This window comes from Passer domesticus, chromosome 30, assembly GCF_036417665.1.
Source record: "Passer domesticus isolate bPasDom1 chromosome 30, bPasDom1.hap1, whole genome shotgun sequence".
NCBI classification, from domain to species: Eukaryota; Metazoa; Chordata; class Aves; order Passeriformes; family Passeridae; genus Passer; species Passer domesticus.
The window spans coordinates 840514-866736 of record NC_087503.1 but is presented as its reverse complement, the minus strand read 5'-3'; the positions used below and the strand labels follow the sequence as shown (position 1 = coordinate 866736).

At 51.8% G+C, this 26223-nt stretch overlaps 1 protein-coding gene and 1 pseudogene across 1 annotated transcript; one reads left to right on the top strand and one right to left on the bottom strand.

Moving 5' to 3' along the window:
- Window positions 1-1922: 1922 nt before the first annotated feature.
- Window positions 1923-4473, bottom strand: LOC135287699 (zinc finger protein 239-like). The gene is made up of 2 exons (XM_064400923.1): window positions 4220-4473; window positions 1923-4067 (listed from the first exon to the last, which is right to left on the bottom strand). Exons 1-2 carry the CDS (start codon window positions 4314-4316, stop codon window positions 3145-3147), a joined length of 1020 nt encoding a protein of 339 aa, XP_064256993.1. The 5' UTR covers window positions 4317-4473; the 3' UTR covers window positions 1923-3144.
- A 2847-nt stretch (window positions 4474-7320) lies between these two features.
- LOC135287555 (zinc finger protein 70-like) lies at window positions 7321-25776 on the top strand (annotated as a pseudogene).
- Window positions 25777-26223: the final 447 nt, after the last annotated feature.

Sequence of the window (26223 nt, the reverse complement as noted above, 5' to 3'; positions counted from 1 at the left end):
AGGGTTTCTCTGCAGACATTGCACCTGGAGCTGCCCCAAATAAACCCCAAATAACCCCAAATTTTGGGGACTGGGGTTTGACCCAAACTTTGGGGATTTGGAGAGTTTGATCCTAAGATTTGGGGGTTGGGGGGGGTTGACATCACAGGGTTCGGGGGTGGGAGTTTGACCCCAGACTTTGGGAATGGGGGGTGTTTGAAACCCCAGGATTTGGGATTTGGGGTTTTTGTCCCCAAAGTTTGGGTATTAGGGGTTTTAACCCCAAACTTTGGAGATGAGAAGGGTTGGACACTCCAGATGTTTCAAACCCCAGCAGTTGGGCACTGGGGTTTTTAATCCCAAATTTCGGGGGTTGGGGGTGTTTGAAACCTCAGGATTTGGGATTTGGGGGGCTGATCCTGAAATTTGGGGTTTGGGCTGGAGGGGGGAGGTTGAGATCCCAGAGTTTGCGTTTGGGGGTGTTTGATCCCCCCAGTGTTTGAACCCCCAGGATTTGGGGTCGGGGGCAGTTGACCCCAGGATTTGGGGTGTTTGACCCCAATGTTTGACGCCCCCGGCTTTGGGGTCGGGGTTGAGATCGGAGCCATTCCCTGGAAACAGCGGCGGGATCGGGATGGGGAACAGGAATGGGATCGGGACCGGGAAGGGGAGAGACCCTGAGCCAGTGGCGGAGCCCAGTGGCAGGGAGAGACCCCGCCGCAGTCCCGGCACGGCCCCATGGCCACAACCGCGGCCCCTCCGCAGTGCCAGCCCCTGCCGCAGTGCCAGCCCCTCGGCAGGCGCTGAACGGAGCCTCCCTCAATGGCAGCCCGGCGCAGGCCGGAGCGGAGCCATGGCCAGAGCCTCCCCCATCGCCGGCCCGGCCCCTTCAATCCCTTTTCGGGGCGGCTGCTGCCGCTCGCAGCCCATTGCTGGCGGTTCCGAAGGGCTGCGGGGAGCCTGCCCATGGCGGGGGTGTTGGGGTGGCCCCAGGGCCGGCCCGAGGGCCGAGCGGGGATCGAGAGCCCCAAAGCCGAGGGGCTCCTGGGGGTGCCCAGCTCCTGCCGCCCCCAGCCCAAAAGAGATGCTGGCCAATCAGAGCGCGCGGCGCTGGTGCCGATCCAGTTGCCGGGCGGGAGCTCGGCGCTTGGGCCCCGCCCGGCGATGTGCAGCCAATCAGCGCCCGGCGCGGCTGTGACTCATCGGTTGCCGGGCAGAGCCGCAGCGCCCAGCGCTCCCCGGCAGCGGAATTTGGGGAGGGGGGAGGTGACCCTGGGCATGGGGATGGGGCGTGCGGGGGCAGCCGGGGCCGCACTGGTGGCACTGGTGGTGCTGGCAGCGCCCCCGGCCGCGGGGGGAGCGGGGGGCGCGGGGAGAAGGGGGGCGGGGCCCCAAATTAAACCAGAGGGGGGTCGGGACCCCCAAACGGAGCAGGAGGGGCTGGAACCCCCAAACCCAAACACGGGGGAGGGGATTGGGGATGGGGGGAACGATGGGGAAGGGGCGGGAGCGCGGGGGAAAGAGGGGGAGGGGACCCCCAAACAGGATGAAGCCAACTTGATGTGGCCGCCTTTAGACGTGGATGGAGCCAAAGGCAGCCAAAGGCAGCCAATGCTTTTCCAGCCCGTCTGATCCCAGTGTGTGCAACCCCGGTGTGTGCAACCCCAGCGTGTGCAACCCCAGTGTGAGCAACCCCAGTGTGTGCAACCCCAGTGTGTGCAACCCCAGTGTGTGCAACCCCAGCGTGTGCAACCCCAGCGTGTGCAACCCCAGCGTGTGCAACCCCAGCGTGTGCAACCCCGGTGTGTGCAACCCCAGCGTGTGCAACCCCAGCGTGTGCAACCCCGGTGTGTGCAACCCCAGCGTGTGCAACCCCAGCGTGTGCAACCCCAGTGTGTGCAACCCCAGTCTGTGCCATCCCAGTCTGTGCTATCCCAGTCCATACAATCTCAACCCAGTTTATCCCAGTCTCTATCATCCTGATCTCTATGGTCCCATTCCACATGGCCCCAGTCCATATTTGATCCCAGTCCATGTTTGATCCCAGTCTGTGTGGTCCTGCACCCACTCCCAGTGTCTGGAATTCCAATTCCCAGCTAAGAAAAACTGTTCCTGTCCTTGAATCTCCTTCCTATCCTATCAATAAATTAGATTAAAATTAGAAATCAACAAAATATCATTAAAATGAAATAAATTATAATAAAAATTCAATATAAGAATTTTGACTCTTACTTACAATATACCAATATAAGTCAACCTAAAACAACAACTATTAGTATACCATTATCCAGAAATATAAATAAGCCAATTGTATACCAGGAAATACCTGTTGAAAGTTTTACCTCAATAACTAATATACTTTAGACAAAAAATATCTAGGAAAACTAACATAAAATCTAACACACCTTAATAAAACTATTCATATTACAAACACGCTAAACACAAAACCAAGCACCACTAGAATTTCTCATACATTTTAACCAAATAATAAAACTTTAATAACACCCTTAAGTACTCTCATATTATTTTTTAAAATTTAATTGTAGGTGAGTGCTTTTATTTGGATATTGGTTTTTGGATTGTTTGGGTTAGATGATATAAAAAATGGGATTTTTATAGCAAATGAATCAGCTGAGAAGGCAGCACTCTGCAAACAGAACTGACTGAAAATGAATGGGACAGAAATCAGTAACTCTGAAAGTTTTATTTGCTGTCAAATACATCCCACCCAGCCAGCCCCACACAATCGCCATCCCACCGCTCCCAACTGGGATCCCACTGCTCCCAATCCCCTTCCAACCCCATCTCACCCTGCTGGCTGTGGAATGGAGTGAGTTTGGCATTTGATTGAGATTTTGTGAGGATGGAACAGGAACCTGAGGAGGGATTGAGCCTTTATGGGTTAAAATTCAGTTGCTTTGAGTGGGATTTGAGTGGTTTTGAGGTGACAGATCCATCCCTCTTGGCTTTTGGAGTACAAAGAGAAGAAGAAGAGAAAAAAATTAAAGCCAAACCAAAAGGAGAAGCAGGCAGTTGTGTTCCCAACAGGGATCACAGGGAATGTGGGTCACCAGGGCTGTGCCCAGCGTGGCTCCTGCAGTGGGGGATGGAGCTGGAGCAGCGCACGAAGCTCTTCCCGCACTCGGGGCACTCACAGGGCTTCCCTCACCGGTGCCTCCGTTGGTGTTGGGTCAAGTGAGAGCTGCTGGAGAAGCTCTTCCCACACTGGGGACACTCGTAGGGCCTCTCCCCAGTGTGGATGCGCCGGTGCCTGACGAGGGTGGAGTTGTGCCTGATTCCCTTCCCGCAGTCGGGGCAGCAGAAGGGCCTCTCCTCTGTGTGACTCTGATAGTGCCGGAAAAGATGGGAGCGGATCCGAAACCCCTTCCCACACCTGGAACACTCGTAGGGCCTCTCCCCAGAGTGGATCTTTTGGTGCATGATCAGGTTGGAATGCTGACTGAAGCTCTTCCCACACTCCTCACACTCGTAGGGCCGTTCCCCAGTGTGGGTCCTCTGGTGCTGGATCAGGTGGGAGCTCCGGCTGAAGCTCTTCCCACATTCCTCACACTCGTGGGGCCTCTCCCCAGTGTGGATGCGCCGGTGCCTGACAAGACTGCAGTTGTGCCTGAAGCCCTGCCCGCAGTCGGGGCAGCGGAAGGGCCTCTCCTCTGTGTGCGTGCGCTGGTGCCTGAGGAGATTTGAGCTGCTCTGAAACCTCTTCCTGCACTGATCACACTCGTAGGGCCGTTCTCCAGTGTGGCTCCTCTGGTGGATGATCAGGTGGGAGCTCCACCTGAAGCTCTTCCCACACTCCTCGCACTTGTGGGGCTTCTCCCCATCAGGAACCTCCTCATGGACCACCAGCTCCGAGCTCTGGCTCCATCTCCGGCCGCCTTCCCGGCCCAGGCTGGCTCTTTCCCCCTCACATCCCCGCCATCTGCGTTTGCAGCCCCTCCTCGTGAGGCATCTCCGGGGCTTTTCCTCCCCGTTGGGTTCCTGCGCCGTGGAGCCGCTCAAAACGGCCTCTGCCACGAGGTTCTGCCGCGGGGATTTGTCCTCCCTGCTCTCCATGCTCAGCTCCTGCTCTGGGGGAGGAAGGACAAGGACAGGATGGCATTTGCCTCCGTGCCACAAGCAAGGGCAAGGAGATGCCCCCAGGCTGTCCTGCAGCCGGGGCCCTGCTGGGCTGGGAGATGGAGCAGGAGAGAGGGGAACGGGGCACTGACTTCCTCCTCACCTGCCTCAGTGTCCAGGGACATCTTCCTCTTCCTCACAGCCTCACAAGAACTGGCAATGGGAAATCTTGGTTTGGGGAAAACTAGGGATGAGCACATTGACTTTCAAGGTCTTTCTGCCCAAGTCCATCTCTACAAGTCACCGGCCATCGGGGCTCCAGAAAAACCTCCCAAACACCAAGATTCAGCCTTGAAAAAGCCTCCCAGAAATTCCCTGTACCTGGACCCTCCCCTCTGCTGTTCAGGGTTCCCCCTGTCCCAGCTGCTGGGGTCACGCTTACATTGGGGGTCCCCCTTCTCCTCGGTGCCTGCCCTCCCCAGCCTGCTGGCAGTCCCAGCAATCCCAAAAGCTGCCCCCTCTTCGCTCTGCCCATTCAGGGATGCTGGGGCGTTTTGGGCTCCCTTCTGGGCTCCCTTCTCCCCTCATGCTCTGCTCTGGGCTGCAGGGGCTCCAAGGAGTCCCCCCTGCCCCTCTCCAGCCTCTGCAGGCTCCCGCCCATGGCGGCGCTCCCCCCTCTCTGGGCTCCCCACTTTGGGCTCCTGGGGGACACAGGGCTCTGCTCCTCCAGGCTGCCTCTGCCGCCAGCCGCCACCGCCACCCCCCGATGTCCCCCCGAGGGGCCTTTTCCGCTCAGCCTTGCACTTCTTCATTCTCCAAACATCCCCCCAAATAACCCAACCCAGGCACCCCCCAGAATATTTGGGCTGAGCTCCACATCCCTGGGCACCTCCAGAGTTCCCGTGTGCCTGGCCCTGGGACGACCTGGAACACCTTGGACCCCCATTCCAGCCTTTCCCTGCCCCCAGGCCCATCCTTCTGCAAAAACCAGAGATGCCCTGAACTCCCCCTTCTGGAATATCCAGGGTGTCCCTATGCCATGTCCCACCTTTTTTGGGAAACCCTGGACCCCGCTTTCCTGGGCTCCAGGCCCCCTGGAACTCCGTTCTATCTCTCCCCGTCCCTGCCCCCCATTTCCGTGACCCTGAGCCTCCCCTACACCCCCATTCCTGAGACCCGAGACGCCCTTTTACCCCATTGCCCAGCACTGAGAACCCCCCTGCACCCCCTTATCCAGCACCAACTCAACTTTTTCCCGGCCCCCGCCTCTCCCAGCACCCAGCCCTACTCTTTTCCCTAACCTGAGATCCCTGGGCCCCCATTCCTGCATTTCCCAGCTCCCAGACCCTCCTTTTGTCACTCCCAGGACATCCCGGCACCCCCTTTCCTGGGCACAGGATTCCCTGCACACCCCATCCCAGCTCTCCCAGTCCCTGCACCCCCTTTTCTTGACTCTGAGCCCCTGAACCTCCTTCCCAGCTCAGCCAGCCCTTCAAGTCCCCCTTTCCTTGGCCTCTTGACCCCCCTGGATCCCCAGTCTCTCACATTCAGCCCCCAGCTCCCCCGATCTCGCTGTCCCCCCAGTTCTGCACTCCCTGCAGTACCTGGCAGTGGCGCTGTCGCAGCCCGGCCCTGTCGCCGCGTCCTCTCAGTGCCCGTTCGGGCCCTGTCCGCCCAGCCCGACACGCTCGACTGCGGGGGACACTCCCCTGTGCCCGGGCTACAGGAGAGCGGCCGGGGCTGCCAGCCCTAAACCACAGGAGCAGCTGGCAGACGCTGCTGCAGGAAGAAAGGGCCCACTCTGGGCAGGGGAAAGCCAAGGTTTATTTCAGGCCTCAGGGCAGCTCTGACCCTCAGGGCAACCTGCTGCACACAGCACACACTCAGCCCCTGCACCAGTTTGGAAAGGGGGGCGCAAACAAGGCAAAGATACATCCAACAACCAATGGGGGAAACGGGGCTGTGCAAACCGGGCAGATGGACATGAAGGAGCACAAATGAGGAAGCGCCTTAAGGGAGAGCCCTGACCTCTGCCCAATCACTCCACGCCCCTGGGGGAAGATTCTGGAAAGAGGGGAAGGGAGGCCGAGGGATTGACAGGGGCCCAGGGAGGAGACTGGGGAATGGCTCTGCAGCCACAGGGAGGATTGACATGGGTGAGGAGGGAAGGCACTTGGGGCAAAGCATTTTCAGGAAAGAAGCGGGGCTACATCAGGGAAACCATTGCAAACTGAGAACAAGGAGAATAAAACACAATACAAAACGGCCTGGGGTCCCCCAGTCCTTGATTGTGGGGGACGTGGACGGGACCCCTGCGAGCGCTGGGGCAGCGAGCGGGGCCGGATGGAGCCGCAGAGAGCGGGGATGGTGGGGGGAGCTGAGTTGGGATATTGGGATAGCCAGTGTTATGGAATGAACACAATGGGTCATAATGCCAATCAATAAAATGTTTAATAGAGGATAAAAGAAGCAAAGCACAGCGCTGGGCGACAGAGGGGAGTCACCGCTCCACCAACTGCCGCACCCAAGCCCGAGTCCCGTTCCCCCTTTTGAACAGTTCCTTTTCCGGGTTTCACGTCATCCTTCTGGTGCATCTGCGGTGAATCTGCGCATATTCTCCTTGTTGCTAGGGGGTCTTCATCTGCCTCCTGGTGGTCGTTCGATGAAGGCTCGTCCTCTTCCTCGCACGTATCCCTTTGGCTTACTTGACCTATGTTCTATAATATTGCTTAAAAAGGCACTCATGGTTAATATTGCTAAAAAGGCATCTGTGGTTATGGTCAGCTCAGCTGATTATGCTTGAGTAACTAGTTCCTGCAAGTAAATTTCCAATTCTTGCTCAACTATTTCATACTTTGCTATGCAATGCAGTTATACATTCAACGGGCAAAAAGAGGGGCTACCACCCCCTCACAATCCCCCCTTTTTCTTTATCAATCTTTTTGTCCGTTGAACCTAGCAAATGCTTCTCTACTAAGCTCTAAATATTCTTCCATTCCTCCCTCTGCCACTGGTTCATATCTCGCTCTTATAAGCATTAGGTGGGCTGCTTCTAATCTTCCTTTTACAATAGCAATTAATCTGTTAAAAATGCAAGGTCCAAAGGTAAGCGTTAAAATAAGCAAAATTAGTGGTCCTGCTATGGTGGATAAAAGGGTGGTTAACCAAGGGGAGTGCGTAAACCAGGATTCATACCAGCTTTGTTGCGCTTCTTGTTATTTCTTCCTTTGCTCTATTTGTTTGCGCAACTCCGCCATCGTATCGATGACGATTCCGGTATGGTCAGCATAGGTGCAACACTCTTCCCTTAGAGCTACACACAATCCTCCTTGTTGTAAAAACAATAAATCTAATCCCCTTCGGTTTTGTAATACTACTTCTGACAAGGATCTAACTGATTTCACTAGGCCATCTATAGCCTTTTCGATCCTACTTAAGTCCTCATCTACTGACATTCTCAGGTCTCTCATTCCTAATTGTTGCTGTACCAATGAGGCTACTCCTGTTCCCACCCCTGCTCCCCCAATAGTTAATAGAACCGCAAGTGTGAGTGCAGTGAGTGGTTCTCTTTTGATCAGATGGTGCTCTGGAGTAATGTGATTTTCATATACGTAATCCTTGGGATGATACGATATTCGGGGTACGATCAATGCCTGTACACAAAATTCTGTTGTTTCATTAAATTTTTCCATGTTAATGCACGGGGTCACTCCAAGTTTATTACAAATCCATTTGGTATTGACTGCAGGAATGAGCCATTTAGCTGGTTTAGAGGGGTTTCTAAGACTTGTCTTGTTCTGGCACAGATGCTCTTTATCCTCGGGGACATTCCCTATACACCTGCCTCTCCCGCTTACTTGAGCCAATGATAGCCCAGGAGAGCCCTCTTGTGGATTTACTTTCCACAAGCATTCTCTAGGGTTCGACCCATTTGCTCTTCTCGCTTTTGCAGGTGACCGTATGGCTTCGTAGAAAGGTGGGTTAACCAGATATCATAGCCAGCACCCATCTGTAAGATTTGGGTATGTATGATTTAAGACTGTAAATGTAGCCTGCATCACTTTCCAAAGGGTTTTGTTATCCGTCTGATTGGCGGGGGTGTTATCAGTGGTGTTTTCCTTTTTGGCTCCCTCAATCCCTGCAGATCCTATCACAGGATTAGGTCCTATAGGGTGTGGATCATGGGGAATTGGCTCCTTTTTTATCACAAAATGTCCTCCTCGATCCTTTCCCGGTTCCCACAGTCTAACTCCCCAGGTTTTTCCTATAATCCAAGTAGGATTGCCCAATTTTTCCTGGGTCACATTAATCTGAAGGCTTTTACAATTCCCAGTTTTTACTAACCCACCCTCAAAGTCAAGTTTGGGAGGAGTGCAAGACCGTGGGTGCCAACCGACTGTTATGTGTGGGTCCCTCCCTCCTCCTGGAACAAATCCATAGGGTATAGTTTCACACCCCCAGTATCCACAGTAAAATTCTCCGGGGTAGTTGCAGTATGACTTTCCAGGATTTGATGCTGGGCACATATAAAACCCCATATTTTGACAGTAAGGCCGTATGGCAATGTCACACAATTGACAGTTAAAGGAGGGGGCTCCTGAAGTTATAGTCTCTGCAAGGACCCGTTGATTTTCCCACCGAATGAGCGACCATTTGAAGGGTTCATGCGATTCTCTTCCTTCTACACAATGAACCAATAACAAGATTATGCATAGAGCTAGATGGTGCCCCTTGTAGGGTAAGGTTAATATCTTATCCTGGTTTTGGTTTCCCCCTCTGTTTACTTCTTTGTCACCTTTCCCCAAATTCCCTCGGACCCTTCTATCTTCGGGCGCTTTTTCCTCCTTCATGAATGATTCCCCACGCAAGACCCCTCTGCCTTGCCTGTCAACTTGGTTGCTACAAGCTACAGGGTAATCCATCTTCTCGGCAGCAAGGATCTTCTTCAGGGGCAGAAATCTCTCGCGCCCACTTATATTTCCGAGTGTTCCAATTTCGTTCTTTTAGTTGCGGGATATCGCATCTGAGCTCTTTAAAGAGCTTCCGACATTTGACCGTCTCTATATCGGTCAGGAATGGTCCAGAGGGCTCGTTGGGGTGGTAGCAATGAAGTTCGGGATTCATCCCCTTTGTAAAGATCTCCCACCAGGCAGGTGATCCCGCTTCTAACTCCCGATTGGCTATTTTCCAATTCAATGTTTCCCAAGTAAGTTTACGTTGCGCGCTCCAGCAGCGTTGACACACACTGCAGGGAGCTCTCCCTCTCCTACAATGAGTCCACCATTGCTCGCCGCAAAGTTTACAACTAAAGCATGCGAATGGATAACAATCACAATCAAGCCAGATACATTTTACCCTAATATCTTTGCGATTAGCATGGGTTCCTCCCGTCCATGCGGCCCCCTTATTTTCTAGTCTAACAGGTCGATAATAGGGCTGCTGAGCTAGATCTTCCAGATATTTACAATAGCCTGGTGCTTCAGAATCCCCAAGAAGCCATTTTTGCAGCTCCCAATTATCTCCTACCCATATATCGCCCGCCCCAACAAGGTCCATTAGAGTTGTGGCCTCCCCCGTTGCAATGTGAGCTTTAGACCTCCTGAATGTCTTTTCACTTTCCAATCCCCCTGATTCGTGTGCTCGTGTTCGAACTGGGTTGGGTCCACTGGTCCCTTAATCCGACTGGCATGTGTCCATCCTCTCTCTACAGTTCGTACCGCAGAGTCTGTGGTGATCAGGACCAGGTACGGTCCTTCCCACTTTGGAGTGAGGGAGTCTTCCTTCCAGCTCCGAATCAGGACGCAATCGCCAGGTTGCACCTGATGTAATACAAGGTCTAAGGGTCGTCATTGAGCCCACATTCCTTTTTCCCACAATTTCCTCTTATAGTTCATTAATACACTGAGGTATTTGTTAATATTTTGGTCAGAAACATTAGGGTGGGATTGGACCCTTTCAAGGGAATATGGCATCCCATACAGCATTTCGAATGGGGATAATCCTAGGTCCGCCCGTGGCCGAGTCCGGATATTCAGTAATGCTAATGGCAAACATTTCACCCAAGATAGCTTTGTTTCCAGCACAAGTTTTGTAAGTTGTTTCTTAATTTCCCCGTTCATTCTTTCGACTCTTCCCGAGCTTTGGGGGTGCCAAGGGGTATGTTTCTCCCACTTGATGCCTAAGGCATCCGCCAAGGCTTGGGTAATTTTTGAGGTAAAATGTGGTCCCTTATCGGAATCTATGATTTCTGGTATTCCATATCGGGGTATTATTTCCTCAAGTAACAGCTTGGTCACGGTTTGGGCTGTCTCTCGAGTCGTAGGGAATGCTTCTACATACTGAGTTAAATGATCTACCATTACCAAAAGATATTTTATCCTTCCTACCTTGGGAAGCTCAGTGAAGTCTACCTGTAGGTGGGAAAAGGGCATCTTTGCTACTGGCCTCCCTCCTAAGGGTGGTTTCCTCAAATTTCTTCTGTTTATTCGTAAACACGTTGGGCAGCTTTTGGTTATGTTTTTTGCTAAATCATGCAGACCTACAGTCATATACTGGGTCGCAAAATGATCAACCAATCCCTGAGCTCCCCAATGTGTTTTCTGATGCATTTTACTAAGAATTTGGCGAGCAACTGCCTTTGGTAAAACTCTTCTCCCATCATTTAATTGCCAATTTCCTGATACCTCTTTCACCCCTAATTGTGCCAGCTTCTCCCTCTCTTCTTCAGTGAATACAACTTGTCCCTGATGTGTTTCCTCTGATCTTTCCCCATTCTCCCTTAGAATTAAAGTTTCCACTAACGCAGCTCTTTTTGCCTCATGATCTGCTGCATTATTGCCTCTGCTTCGATAGTCCAACCCACGCTGATGTCCCTTCAGGTGAACTACAGCTATCTTTGTGGGACCTCTCAGGGCCTGTAAAAGATCTATTATTAGTTTTTGATGTACTAAGCCCTTTCCTTGTGAATTTATTAAACCTCTTTCTTCCCATAATTTCCCAAATGTATGCACCACCCCATATCCATATTTGGAATCTGTATATATAGTGCCTTCCTTACCTTTCAGTAATTTTAAAGCCCTTAGAATAGCATATAGTTCGCAAGCTTGGGCGGACCAAGTTTTGTCTAAGGTCCCAGACTCTATTGTTCTTAAATCCGCTCCCCCCACTATAGCATATCCCGACTTCCTTTGGCCCTCTACTACCCTGGAGGAGCCATCTACAAAAAGTTTCTCCCCAGTCTCCAATTCTTCTTCTTCAAGATCGGGCCTAATTTTTGTTTCTTCCTCTATGGTAATTACACAGTCATGGGTCAGTGGGCCAACTTCGGGTTCCCCAAAGAGAAAAGAGGCAGGGTTCTGTATTGAGGTGGTTTCTAAAGTAAAATTAGGAGTTTCTAACAAGATTCCTTCATATTTAAGTAATCTTGCATCTGATATCCATTTTTCTGCTTTTTGTTGCATTACACCCCGAATGTTATGTGGAGTGAACACCTTTAAAGAGGCATTGAAGGTGATTTTTCTGGTTTCTTCCACTAACATTGAACACCCTGCAATTATCTGTAAACAGTTTGGCCACCCCCTGCTAACAGGATCTAAAATCTTTGATAAATATGCAATAGGTTTCTTTCTCCCCGCCCACTCTTGAGTAAGTACCCCATATGTTACCCCGTCTGCAATGTTAACAAATAGGAAGAAAGATCTATTCAAGTCGGGAAGGCTTAAGACCGGAGCATGAACTAAGGTTTCTTTCAATTTCTGGAACTGGAGTTTTTCCTCCTCTGTCCACTTGAGGTGTCCCTCTTGAGTCAATTTATGATATAAAAACCTCGCTTTCCCACTGTAGTTTTCAATCCATTGTCTGCAATACCCTATAAGTCCTAATATTTGTCGGATTTGTCTCTTATTTTGAGGTAGAGGAAGATCAAGAATCGCCTGTACTCTTTCTGGGTCAATGCGCTTTTCACCCTTTTTCAGATAATGCCCCAAGTACTTTACTTCTTCCTCTACAAATTGCAATTTAGCTTTAGAGACCTTTAGCCCCTTTAGTCCTAAAAAATTTAAAAGCTTGATACTTTCTTCCCGGACCTTAGCTTCCTGTTGTCCTGCAATTAACAGATCATCTACATATTGAATTAACTTTACTTCAGGATCTGGAATATAGTCCTGCAAAATTTGTTCCAATGCTTGCCCAAATAAATTAGGGGACTCCGTGAACCCCTGGGGGAGCACGGTCCATCTTAACTGCTGTCGCCTTCCTGTGTCGGGATCCTCCCACTCAAAGGCAAAGTAATCTCGACTGGCTTTATCCAAAGGACATGCCCAAAAGGCGTCTTTCAGGTCTATCACACTGTACCACTCGTTTTCTGGCCCTAGTTTACTTAAAAGGGTGTAGGGATTGGCCACTACGGGAAATCGGGCAACCGTCTGTTTATTGATTTCCCTCAGATCATGGACTAGTCTGTAAGATCCATCAGCCTTCTTTACTGGTAATATTGGAGTATTAAAAGGTGACATACAAGGTTCTAGCAGTCCTCTAGCTAAGAGCCTTTCAATCTCGGGCTTGAGTCCCCTCCTCCCCTCCAATGAAATAGGATATTGTTTTACCCTTACAGGGACCTCTGGGTCCCTAATCTTCACTGTAAATGGTATAATTTCCAATTTACCCACTGTCCCGGGATTATACCATACTTCAGGATTTATTTTATTTTCGTCCTCTAGTCGGAGAGGACAGAGTCGAATTTTCAACTCTTTCTCTACTACTTCAATTTGGACTCCTAATTCTATCATTAAATCTCTCCCTAGTAAGTTATAATCAGCTTCTGGTACTAGTAAAAATTCACCCACCCCTATTTTACTTCCAGATTCTACCACTACTTCTTTAATAACTTGTACCTCAAATGGTTCCCCCTTTGCCCCAACCACCGTAGCCGTTTGTTTTGACAGTTTGCAACCTCTAGGTAAAAACTGGACGGTGGATCTTTCTGCCCCAGTATCGACCAAGAATTCTATCTCCTGGCCTTGGGGACCTACCTTTAATTTTATCAAGGGCTCTTTTTGATGTTTTTGGGTCCCCAGAAGATAAAGCCCCTGACCCCCCTAATCGTCCTTAAACTCCTTCTCATCTCGAATTCGGATTCGGCATTCTCTCCTAAAGTGCCCCTTTTTCCCGCAGTAAAAGCAGGTCTTTGGTTCCGCACTTTCCTTCAAATTCCCCACTTTCCCATACTCCCGGGGCCGCTTCATCCTCTGCTCCTGATCCTGTCTCCTATCTTCTCGTACCGCAGCAACCATCATTCTAACTTGCCGTTTGTGACTCTCTTCCTCTCTCCTAACATACACCTTCTGAGCCTCTCGTAACAACTCGTCCAATCCCCTGTCTTGCCAATCCTCCATCTTTTGTATCTTTTTCCTAATATCCTCCCATGATTTTGAAACAAAATGTACCTTCAATACCGCCTGCCCCATCTGCCCATCCGGATCCATTCCTGAATAGAGTTGGAAATTCTTTCGCAACCTCTCCAACCATTCTGTGGGAGTTTCATCTTTCTTTTGTCTTTCATTAAAAGCCTTGTTGATGTTTTGGCCTCTCGGGACTGATTCCCTAATTCCTTGCACAATTATTGTCCTTAAATCCTGCATATGGACCCTATGAGCCGGATTTTGATGATCCCAGTTTGGGTTCTGGAGGGGCCATTTTGTGTCAGCTGCTGGTCCCTGGGCATGTTGTGCATCCCATATACGCATGCCTTCTCACCTGATCATGTTTTTCTCCTCTGCTGTAAACAGGATATTTAATATGGATTGCAACTCCTCCCAGGTATACATACTGGGTCCCAAAAATTGATCTACCTTTTCAGCCACCCCCAAGGGATCCTCTAAAAGATGTCCCATTTCCTTTTTGAATTCCCTGACGTCACCTGAGCTTAAGGGAACCGAGATAAACCCAATCCCTGGTTGAGGCCCCCCCATGGGCATTTCTCTTAAGGGATACAATTTGCCACGCGTTTGGCTGCGTGTTACCGGGCCTGTAGTATTACGGGGCTCAGTCAGTTGATCCTGGTCCGAATTGGAATCCTCATCCGACGAAGGGTGAGGAGTGTTAGGTGCAAGGGGGGGGCGTAAGGAGGGGGTGCGATGATCAAATCTCCTTGTCGTCCCTTCCTTTTCCCCGACTTCTCAGAAAGCTTAAAAGTAAATACTTCCGGACGTCCTACCCACACTCGGGCATAATCGCTCTCCTCAGGATCCGGAGGCTCCTTGCTGTTTACCCATATATTCAGTTGTTGTCTCACCCAGTCTTCTGGTGATCCATATATGGGCCAGAAGACACTCTTGGAAATTTCCTTTCTTCCCCATACTTCCATACAATAGTGTATCATCTTTGCCTTATCTTTCCCTGATGTCCCTGGAAAGTGTTTCCAATTTCCTAGCAAAAATCCCAGGGGACTATCCCTGGCAACTTGATTCCTGTAGTGGGTTTACTCTTCCCCTGCCCCATTCCTCCGGAGTGCCTTCAATCAGTTCACAAATACCAGTCGCTTCCCCTGGTTCGTGGCTCACTCCCTCGCGGGAACCGCACTACTGAGGGTCCACACTCGCTTAGGGAATCTGGCTGCCAGTTCCCCTCTCACACACACACACCTCTCGCCACACTCCGGGATCCCGACCCCGCCCGAACGGATCCCGTTTATACTCACGCGTCCTGCGTCTTCGTCTGGACTCTGTGCACAGATCTTTTAAGGGGTCCACCTACCCCTGGGCCCGGTTTTTGGTTTGCTTCCTTATCCTCTCGTAACCAGGTTCGTCGGTTCATCGGTCCTGTTTAGAGGCGGACTCCGAGAACTCAGGACCCGCCAAACGAGAGGGGGCGCGCCTTCCCAAGGAGGAGTTCGCCGCAAGTCCAGGATCCGAGTCACGGCACCAAATCTGTTATGGAATGAACACAATGGGTCATAATGCCAATCAATAAAATGTTTAATAGAGGATAAAAGAAGCAAAGCACAGCGCTGGGCGACAGAGGGGAGTCACCGCTCCACCAACTGCCGCACCCGAGCCCGAGTCCCGTTCCCCCTTTTGAACAGTTCCTTTTCAGGGTTTCACGTCATCCTTCTGGTGCATCTGCGGTGAATCTGCGCATATTCTCCTTGTTGCTAGGGGGTCTTCATCTGCCTTCTGGTGGTCGTTCGATGAAGGCTCGTCCTCTTCCTCGCACGTATCCCTTTGGCTTACTTGACCTATGTTCTATAATATTGCTTAAAAAGGCACTCGTGGTTAATATTGCTAAAAAAGGCATCTGTGGTTATGGTCAGCTCAGCTGATTATGCTTGAGTAACTAGTTCCTGCACAGTAAATTTCCAATTCTTGCTCAACTATTTCATACTTTGCTATGCAATGCAGTTATACATTCAATGGGCAAAAAGAGGGGCTACCACCCCCTCACAGCCAGGGCTGGGATATTGGGATAGCCAGGGCTGGGATATTGGGATAGAAGTGGGGGCAGCTTTTGGGATTGCTGGGACTGCCAGCAGCCTGGGGAGGGCGGGTACCAATGAGAAGGGGGACCCTCAATGCAAGCGTGACCCCAGCAGCTGGGACAGGGGAGCCCCTGAACACCAGAGGGGAGGGAGCAGGGGTGTGGAACTCCTGGGGAGGGTTTTTCAGGGCTGAATCTTGGTGTTTGGGAGGTTTTTCTGGAGCCTAGGTCGCTGGTGACTTGTAGAGATGGACTTGGGCAGAAAGACCTTCAAACTCAATGTGCTCATCCCTTGGTTTTCCCAAATCAGAATTTCCCATTACCAGTTCTTGTGAGGCTGTGAGGAAGAGGAAGATGTCCCTGGACACAGAGTCAGGTGAGGAGGAAGTCACTGCCCCTTTCCCCCTCTCTCCTGCTCCATCTCCCAGCCCAGCACAGCAGAACCTCGTGGCAGAGGCCGTTTTGAGCGGCTCCACGGCGCAGGAACCCAACGGGGAGGAAAAGCCCCGGAGATGCCGCACGAGGAGGGGCTGCAAACGCAGATGGCGGGGATGTGAGGGGGAAAGAGCCAGCCTGGGCCGGGAAGGCGGCCGGAGATGGAGCCACAGCTCGGAGCTGGTGGTCCGTGAGGAGGTTCCTAATGGGGAGAAGCCCCACAAGTGCGAGGAGTGTGGGAAGAACTTCAGGTGGAGCTCCCACCTGATCAGGCACCAGCGGACCCACACCGGGGAACGGCCCTACGAGTGTGATCAGTGCAGGAAGAGGTTTCAGACCAGCTCTGATCTCCTCAAGCACCAGCGCACGCACACAGAGGAGAGGCCCTTCTGCTGCCCCGACTGCGGGCAGGGCTTCAGGCACAACTCCACCCTCGTCACCCACCGGCTCATCCACACTGGGGAGAGGCCCCACGAGTGTGAGGAATGTGGGAAGAGCTTCAGGCAGAGCTCCCACCTGATCCAGCACCAGAGGACCCACACTGGGGAACGGCCCTACGAGTGTGGGGAGTGTGGGAAGAGCTTCAGCCGGCGTTCCAGCCTGATCGTCCACCAAAAGATCCACACTGAGGAGAGGCCGTACGAGTGTTCCGAGTGTGGGAAGGGGTTTCGGATCCGCTCCCATCTCCTCCAGCACTATCAGAGTCACACAGAGGAGAGGCCCTTCTGCTGCCCCGACTGTGGGAAGGGATTCAGGCAGAACTCCACCCTCGTCACCCACCGGCGCATCCACACTGGGGAGAGGCCCTACGAGTGTCCCCAGTGTGGGAAGAGCTTCTCCAGCAGCTCTCACTTGACCCAACACCAACGGAGGCACCGGTGAGGGAAGCCCTGTGAGTGCCCCGAGTGCGGGAAGAGCTTCGTGCGCTGCTCCAGCTCCATCCCCCACTGCAGGACCCACGCCGGGCACAGCCCTGGTGACCCACATTCCCTGTGATCCAGGGTGGGAACACACCTGGCTGCTTCTCCTTTTGGTTTGGCTTTAATTTTTTTCTGTTCTTCTTCTCTTTGCCCTCCAAAATCCAAGAGGTATCAATCTGTTGCCTCAAAACCACTCAAATCCCACTGAAAACAACTGAATTTTAACCCATAAAGGCTCAGTCCCTCCTGAAATTGCTTGTTCCCTCCTCAAAAAAACTCAATCCCATGCCAACCTCACTCACTTCCACAGCCAGCAGGGTGAGATGGGGTTGGAAGGGTGTTGCCATGATATTTTAGTGAAAAAGCCTCTGCTAGGATTTTTCCTGTCCTGAGGAGCTGAGGGCCTCAGGAAAGAAATGTAAACAATAACTATCTGCTGCTGTGGAATGCCACAGGTGCATCTTCCATTGGTTCATGTGGATTGTTTTCAATCAGTGACCAATCACAGCCACCTGTGCCAAGGCTGTGAGCAGTCACAAGATTTTTGATATTGATTCCTATTCTATTCTTTTCTTTGTAGCCTTCTGATCTTCTTCTCTCTGTTCTTTTTAGTATAGCTGTAATGTAGTATTTTAGTATAATATATAACATAATAAATCAGCCTTCTGATGAAAATGGAGTCAAGCCTCGTGTCCTCGTCCAAGGGAACACAGTTTAAACAAGACTCCCCGACACATGAAATGTTTTGAGCCAATAATCTCCTCCAGTCTCTCACAATAGGCAATGTTGGAGGTGAATCCCAGTTCTGACCATGGGCACCTGGAAAAGGCAAGTTCTTTTCCATAGGAAGGAAAGGGCAGAGCCCCAGTGTTTGGAAGGCAGGTGAGAGTCTCACTAGGCCAATGCCTGCCAGACTTGTCAGGAATGGCAGATTTTGTCTGGGAGCAGTCTTTGAATTTAGGGAATTTTGAAGGTGGAAGCCCAATCTTGGCCATGGGCACCTGTAGAAGGACAGTTCTTTCCACAAGAAGGAAAGCGCTGAGCCTTCCCCAGTGTTTTGGGGACAGATGAGAGGTGACCCTCATGAAACCGTTGTCAGCCAGTCTTGTCCTGGCAATATTCCTATGGGAATAATCCCTGGATATAAGGAAATCTGGAGATGAAATCCCAATTCTGGCCATGGATGCCTGCAGGAGAAGGACAGATCTTTTCCATATGAAAGAAAGTATGGAGCACCAGTGTTTCAACAGCAGATGAGAAGAGGCCTTCAACATGCCATGGTCAGTTGGACCAGTCAGGCAGTCCATGGGAGGCCAAACCAGCCAGACCTCTTCTGTGTTGCCGTGGTTTTAAGAGGCCCTGCAGTATCACCATGGTCCCCTTGGTTCCACGGGGCCCCACAGTGTCCTAATGGTGATTTGATTCCATGGGGTCCTGCAGTGTTACAATAGTGCTTTGGTTCAATGGGGTCACACAATGTCACAATGGCTCCTGGGTTGGAGAAGGCCCCGAATGTCACAATGGTCCCAACGATTCCATGAGGCCTTGCAGTGTCACAATGGTCTCTGTGGTTCCCCAGGCCCCACAATGACACGTGACTCCTCTATTCCATGAGACTGCAGTGTTACAATGGACCTTTGGACCACGGGGTTTTGCAGTGTCACAATGGTCTCCTTTGGCTCCACAGAGACACAATGGACCACTGATGACACCAGGCCCCACAATGTCACAATGAACCTTTGGCTCCATGCAGCCCTGCAGTGTCACAAAGGCCTCTTGCTTTCACAAGGCCCCACAAGATCACAATGGTCCTCTTGGTTCTGTGGGAACCCCCAGGGTCACAATGGTCTCACTGGTTTTATGAGGCCTCTCAGAGTCACAATGCTTTGCTTATTTCATGGGGCCTCATAGTGTCACAATGGTCTCCATGTTCCCCTGACTCCATTGTGTGTCACAATGGCCCCTTGGTTCCATGAGGCTGTGAAGTCTCTTAATGGTCCCTCCATTGTGCCATGAGGCCTTGCAATGTCACAATGGACCTTTGGCACTATAGGGTCTCACAGTGTCACAATGGACCTTTGGCACTATAAGGTCTCACAGTGTCACCATGCTCCCTTGGTTCCATGGGCCCTGTGCTGCTGCATTCCCCCCTCCCCTTCTCAGGCCGCCCTGCCAGCTCAGAAATGCTCCTTGGGCCTCGGCCTTGGCCAACAGCCCCTGGGCTCAGCTCCTCTGCAGCTCAGCACAAACACTGTCTGCCCCAGGCACTGCTGTGCCCAACCAGCTCCTGGTTGCTGTAGGAGCAGCCCTGGGAACTGTTTGTGTTCCCTCAGTGGTGTTATAAGTTTGGTTTTTTTATAAAGTTGGGGTTTGCTTGTTGTGGGGGAAGGGAAGTGTCCAGGACTTGGTGGGGGCTGGAGGTGGATGGTGATTGGACCAGGGCACTGACCAATCACTCGACGCCCTGAGGAAATGATTGGTCCAGAATGAACACCAGTAAGGACCAATCAAAGCGCCCGAATTCCACCAATCGGTGCGCGGATCCAAAAACCCACCAATCCTGGACCACGGTAGTAATAAAAAGCGGGGTTTTCAGTTACTTGGGGGTTCTTTCAGTTTTGTTGTTGTTGGTGTATTGTTTTGTGGAAGAACCCAACGTGTGTCTCACACGTTGTTAGATGTTTTTGAGCTGTTGTGTGGGGATTCTGGGCTTTTCCCAGGTCCCTTTGTTCTTACTGGCTTATTTTTTTAATAAACGAGAACCTGTTCCTGCTCTGGAATCTGGCCTCGTTCAAATTTTTAACAGTGGCACAACATCCCTGTTCTCACAGTGCCAAAGAAAGCTGTTGATGCCAAGTGCGGCCAGGACGAACCATTGCTGTGACTGCAGCCCCTCTCTTGGGGCCCTACAAACAGCGCTGCAAAAGGAGCCCCTTGGAGCTCTCCTGGGCCAGCGACTCCCTCTGAGTGGGGCCTCTCCCAGCCGGGAACTCTCCCGTTTGCTGCACTCGGGGATCCTGAACAACGAGGGAGCCTGGGCCGATCCCCCCACTCCTCCAGGCTCAACCCTTCACCCGCTGGGGAGATGCCAAAGCATCCACAGGGAGCATTTTCTGCCCTCAGGGGAATTTCTCACAGGTGCCTTGCACTGACTCTTTGTGTCTGTGCACACAGGAGTGCCTGTGCTGGGGAGTTGTGGCAGAAATGCTGCTCTTGGAGGGGTTGGAGTGCCTTGCATAGCTGAGTCAGTCAGGCCTGTAAGTGAGGTTAAGTCACAAGGTCTAAGCTAAGTTAATTGCTTCTAAGAGTTGCTCTTTTGCTAATTTGTTAGGTTTAATTTAAGTTATTAGCTAAGATGACTATTGTTAAGTGTTATTCCACTGTTAAATTATTTAGTCATAGGTTATAAATGAGGTTAAAGACTGTTAAGTGTTGTTCTTTTACTAAATTGTTAAGTTTACGGGAGAAGTTAAGGTTAAGGTATTAGTTAAGTCCTGTTAAGTTTGAGCTCTGTTCAGCTTTTAGATCATATTCCTTTTATCCTTGTCCTCACTGTCCTTGTGTCACACACACACACATACGCAGGGACCATTCTTGGTTCATTTCTGCTTTATTTGCCTGGATTTGGTTTGGTTTTGTTGTTGCTTTGTTCCCCCGGTGTGCCTGAAGTGTCCAGTCAGGAGCAGAGTGACTCTTGCCAAGGAACTTTGTGATGCTGTCGCTTAATATTAAATCTGGTTGTTGCTGATCCCTCGCTGGGGATTTTTTCAGCACTCTCAAGCCCTCGTTCGTAACAGGGTGAAGGAGCCCTGGCCCAGGCTCTGGCCCTGGGGGACACACAGACACTGCTGGGGGGTCCCTGTGCCCCTGTCCCACCCCAGAGCCCCAGCCCCCCGTCCCCGTGTCAGGCTCTGGGGTCGATCTCGTGGAACATCCTCTGGGGGCGGCTGCGGCGCCGGGGGCGGGGGGACCCGGGGGGACAGGGGACCCCGCTGTGCACGAGCAGGGTTGGACTGCTCTGGGGGAGCTGTGAGGGGGGCTGGGGCAGAGTGACCTCCCCAGTGACCTCACACAGCCCCTGTGATGTCACACAGCCCCCTGTGACATCACACAGGCCCATTGTGATGTCACACATTCCCTGTGATGTCACAAAACCCCAGTGATGTCACACAGCCCATTGTGATGTCACAAAATCCCAGTGATGTCACACAGCCCATTTGTGATGTCACAGCCCTCATTATGATGTCACAGATAATGTTGTGATATCACACAACCTATCCTGGATGTCACACAGCCATTCTATGATGTCACAACCCCTCTGTGATGTGACACAGATACCCTGTGATGGCAGAATCCATTCTATGATGTCCAGCCTATGATGTCACAGAGCCTACTCTATGAAATCACTGGCAACTCAGTGATGACACACACAGCTGCTCTGTGATGTCACAAAGCCCCTTCATGGTATCACAGGGCCAGTGCTGGGATATCAGTCTGTGATATCATAAAGCTGCTCTGTGATGTCACAGAAGATTTGGTGATGTCACAAAGTCACCCTGTGATGTCACAGTCTATTCTGTGATTGCACACCTGGCTCTATGATGTTGCTCCATCACCTGGTGATGTCACAACCCACTCTTATGTCACAGAGCCACCCTCCATGATGGCAGACTCTGCTCCATGGCCTCACACCCTACTCTATGATGTCACAGACAGTTCTGTGATGTCACAACACCCTCAGTGATGTCACAAAACCCTCTCTGTGATGTCATACTGCCACTCTGTAATGTCACAGCACACACTTTGACCTCACAGCCTGTTTTATGATGTCATACAGCCATGCCATGATGTCACAGCCTGCTCTGTGATGTCACACAATCCCCTCTATGATGCTGTGGCTGCCCAGTGACCTCACACAACAAACTCTGTGGTGTCATAGCCCAACCTGTGCTGTCACACACCCCTTGCTGACATCACAGCTGCTCTGTGCCTCCATGACACAGCCACAGAGGTGCCGCTGTGACACAGCCCCCTCTGGGACATCCCCCAGCCCCTGCCAGTGCTGAGCCCTGTGAGCTCTGTCTGTGCCCTGCTGGTGTCCCTGAGCTGCCCTGGCAGTGCCCCAGCCCTGCTGGGCTGTGCCCAGGAGCTGCTCCTGGCCAGAGCTGTCTCTCTGCAGCGCTGCCCTTGCCAGGAGCTGCCTCTGGGCCAGGAGCTCGGCCCAGCTCAGCAGCACAGACACAGCACCAGGACTTTAATGACCCTCTTGGGCTTTGGTGCTCCTTGCATCACACCCAGTACCTCTGAGTGTGCTCAAAAAGCTTCTCAAGAACTCCAAGTTAAGCTGAATGAACTGGTTTAGGACAAATTAGGGGAAAATATCTCCAAAGGAGCCCCTTATAGGAAACAAAACCTTCCGCACCTTCCCCCCTCCCCACCACTGGGTTCGGGAAGAATTTCTTCAGAGGGGAAGTGGAAAAAGCTTGTTTATTAAAGAACAACAAAAAAACACTCCCAGCACAAGAGAAATAGCCCGAGATGGCAACAGATGTTTCACCAGTCCAAGGGGTCGAGCCGTTTCTCTCTTCGCTGCGGAGGGTACAAAGCTTCTCTTGCAGACCCCGGACAGAGCCCCTTGCCCGGCGCCGGTCCGATATCTTCGGGGGGGGAAAGGGGGGGGGGGGAAGGGAAGAAAGGGAACAACAGAAACCGGGGAAAGAAAAAAAAAAGGCGAAAAAGCAAGCGAGCTAAAAAAGCAAGAAAAAAAAAAGAAAGAGAAGCAAAGCTAGAAGAGCAAGCAAGCAGCCAGCTGGCCAAGCAGCATGCAAAAAAGCCCAGCCCCAAGGCAGGGGCGGGGGGAAGGACAAAACGATAGACACAACAAACGGAGCAGGGAACAGAAACCACGATTTGGGATAATAAGCATGAAAATGTCCTGTCCCCACAACACTGAAACATAGACATTTCTTGTAGTTTAAATGGGGTCCACTGAGGGATAAAACTCATGTGAAAGTGTCCCCAGGTTCCAGATAGAGCAGAACACTGGAGGCAGTGATGACAGCTTCAGACAAGCAAGGGAAAGGTGTCTCTGGTGCTGAGCAAACCTGGATGTGTTTCAGGAATGCAAAGGGCCAAGGCCTGAGCCCCAGCCCCTGGCCAGGCAGATCCTGTCCCTCCCTCATTGCTCAGGGCTCTTCCCGGGATGGGCTCTGGCATGTGGGGATGTGCAGTGCCAAGGGCAGGACCATGGGGCGGCCCCTGCCAGGCTGCTGAGCAGGGACAAGGAGGCAATGAGGCCCCAGGCCTGCCAGGGTCACTTGTCCCCTCCTTGTGGCCTCAGGCCCAGGGCCAGCAGCCATGGCCAAAGTGCTGCCCAAGGTGGCTCTGTCAGGGCCTGGCAGCTGCTGCCCATCCCTGTGCCCTGTGCAGCCCAGGCTGTCCTACGGTGTCCCTGCCCTGCGCCTCTGTCCCTGCAGGCTGTCGTCATCCCCTGGCTGCCCCACCTGGCTGGCCCCTTCCTTTGCTGACAGCTCTGCCTCCTGCCTGCCTCTGCCTGCCACACAAAGCCCTGGCCTGCTCCAGGCTCCTTCTGGGGGATGTGTTGCACCACAGCCCTGCCCTGGCGAGGGAATTCCTTTCTCATGGCATTCAGTCTGGGCCTCCCCAGCTGCCCTTGGTGCCATTATTGCCTTCTCATGCTTATATTCTCTATGAAGAAAAGCTCCAGCCTCTCTGAAACCACCCTTCACTCCCTCCCAGGCAACTCCTGTTCTGTCCTCAGTCTCCACACCACTGAGCCCAGAGCCATCAGCCTCTCCCTGCTGGTTATGTGAAGAGGCCTCCAAACCCCATCTTGGGAGATTTTTCAGTCTTCTCCAAGGTCTGTGAAAATGGAAAAATAGTAGTCAAAGTTATTTTCTCCCAAATCTTGCAGTGACAGGACAAGGGCCAACATCTTTCAACTGAATGAGGGTAGATTTACATTTTTTAAAAGAAGAAAATATTTTAAAATTATGGGAGTGGCCCAAAACTGCAACTGTTTTTCCAGAGAATTGTCCAAGAGCAGGAGCTTTGTGCAGCCTGACATAGCGAAACCCTTTCCCCTCCCCAAGAACAGAATTCCTGTTGTGTGGGTTCTCTGATGTGCTGGGTGCCCTCACAACGCTTCTGGCCAGAATGTCTGCTGAGGGCAGCCAGGCTGCTGCAGGGGCAGTGACCTCACAGCCATCACCATGGCAGCCCTGTCCCCTGGGCCTGGCTCTGCCCTTTTCTCTGCCCCTGCCTTGTCTCTGCTGGCATGAAGAGTTTTGTCATTCATATCTTGTCTCCAGGGTGCTGGGGCCAATGGCTTCCCAGGCAGGCTCCTGGAGCAGAAGTGGCTTTTCAGAGCCCAGGCAGAAATGAGCCCTGAGGCAGCAGCTCTGCAGTGCTGGCCACCAGGCCGAGCTGCCAAGGGAGGCTTCTGGCCATGCCCTGCAAGCAGCTGCTGCTGCCAAGGTGCCTTTGGTGCCTCAGGCTCTGCCTGGCACAGCTCCCAGCACGGCACTCTGCCCTTGTGCCCGAGCCCTTCCCTGTGCTGGGGCTGGCCTGGGGCTTTTCCTGCAGCGGGACCTGCCCTGCTGATGGCACAGGAAAGGCAGTTCCTGCTGGAGCAGGAGGCTCTGCCTGCAGTGGGCTCCAGCAAGGCCCTGTTTACAAAGCCCCCAGCGGGAAATGAAGGAGGGGGGTCATGCTGCTTTTGGATGAATAATGCCGAAACCCGCCTGACTGCTCCATTCCAAAGTTACACATCCTCAGAGGGAGCTGAAGCTGTGGCAGAACTGAAAAAATACCCAAAGGAACAACCAAGCAACACCACTGAGAGCTTCTGCAGAGCTGCTGAGCTGGCCCAGCCTGGGCACATCTGACTGACAGGGCAGCACTTGAGAGGAGAAAATCCCCGTCCCAAATTTTAATGGCAGCATCTCCTGACATTTCCCTTCTTGGGGGTGTGGAGATTCCTCCCTGCAGTGGGGACACCACTCAAGGTCATTGCTGCAGACTAAGCCAAAGGGATTTGCCCCTGGTCATTGGTCTGGGGGAGTGACATCAATCTCTGCTTAATTACTGGTTTTGTTTTAATACAGTTGCTTTGAAATCACTTCTGAGTGCTCTATATAAGATAATATGTTATAATATGTTACAGCTCTTATATCTTGGAGTAAATATTTCTGATTAAGATAATTTTGTCTCATCATTACCATAAGAGATATTTATATAAATATCTCTGGTTTGCTATCCTTAATCCTGTGGGACAAATTCTATAAAGGTTTAATTCCAGCTTGAAAATTCTTTCCACATGAATGCTTGAAAAGTCTGGGGATGGGACTGGACAGATGCTCCAAGGCTCCTCTCTCAGAAGGAGTTTAGAAAGCCTAGAGGTCCTTGGGGGTGTTTGGGTGTGGATATGACAGTCTGGTCAAGACAGAGAAAGCTAAATAAGCTTTCCCATGCATTGGTCTGGGAACTGTTAGGGAGCTGGAGAGAAAGAATTGTAAACAAGTGGTTTACTGAAGGGTGTTATCTTAATTAGCCAGTCATGTGAAATGTGTTGATTAAATGACCAATGAAGTCCACCTGTAGCAAGCCAAGGTATAAAAGAATAGGCTTGAATAAATGGGTGGCTTTTGGCCCTTAGCCTTCTCATCTGAGTCTGTGTCATCTCTGACTCAACAGTGACATTTGGGGATTTATGTGGGCTATTCTTCGCCTTGTGACCCAACAGGAGCTTCTCTAATAAACTTTGCCTGAAGCTGCCACTGTGCCCATGACAAGAACCCCTGTGAGTGTCCAGGACATCCTGGCTCTTTGGCAGCCTGGGGACTCCTGGGATGTCACCGTGGAGCCCCTGTGAGTTCCTGAGACAGATCGGTGCCTTTGCAGCCCAATGTGCCCTGGGATGTCACCATGGAATGGCTGTGACTGCCTCTGAGCACACAGCTCTTTACCATCCCCAGAAACCCCTGGGAGGTGTCCATGGAGCCCCTGTCTCTGCCTGTGACATTCCAGCTCTTGAACAGCCTGGAGTCTCCTGAAATGTCCCCATGGAACCCCTCTGAGGGCCTGTGACAAATCTGATCCTTAGCAGGCAACCATCCCCAGCCCCCTGCTGCTATGGTCAGTTTCCATGGCAACCATCCCCAGCCCCTGTTGCTATGGTCAGTTTCCATGGCAACCATCCCCAGCCCCCTGTTGCCATGCTCAGTCCCTTGGCAGCTCCATGCAGACCCCAGGCCAGTGGTGGTTGCCATGGACACCAGCTCAGGCCTGCAGCCAGAGCCCGTTGCCATGGCAACCATTG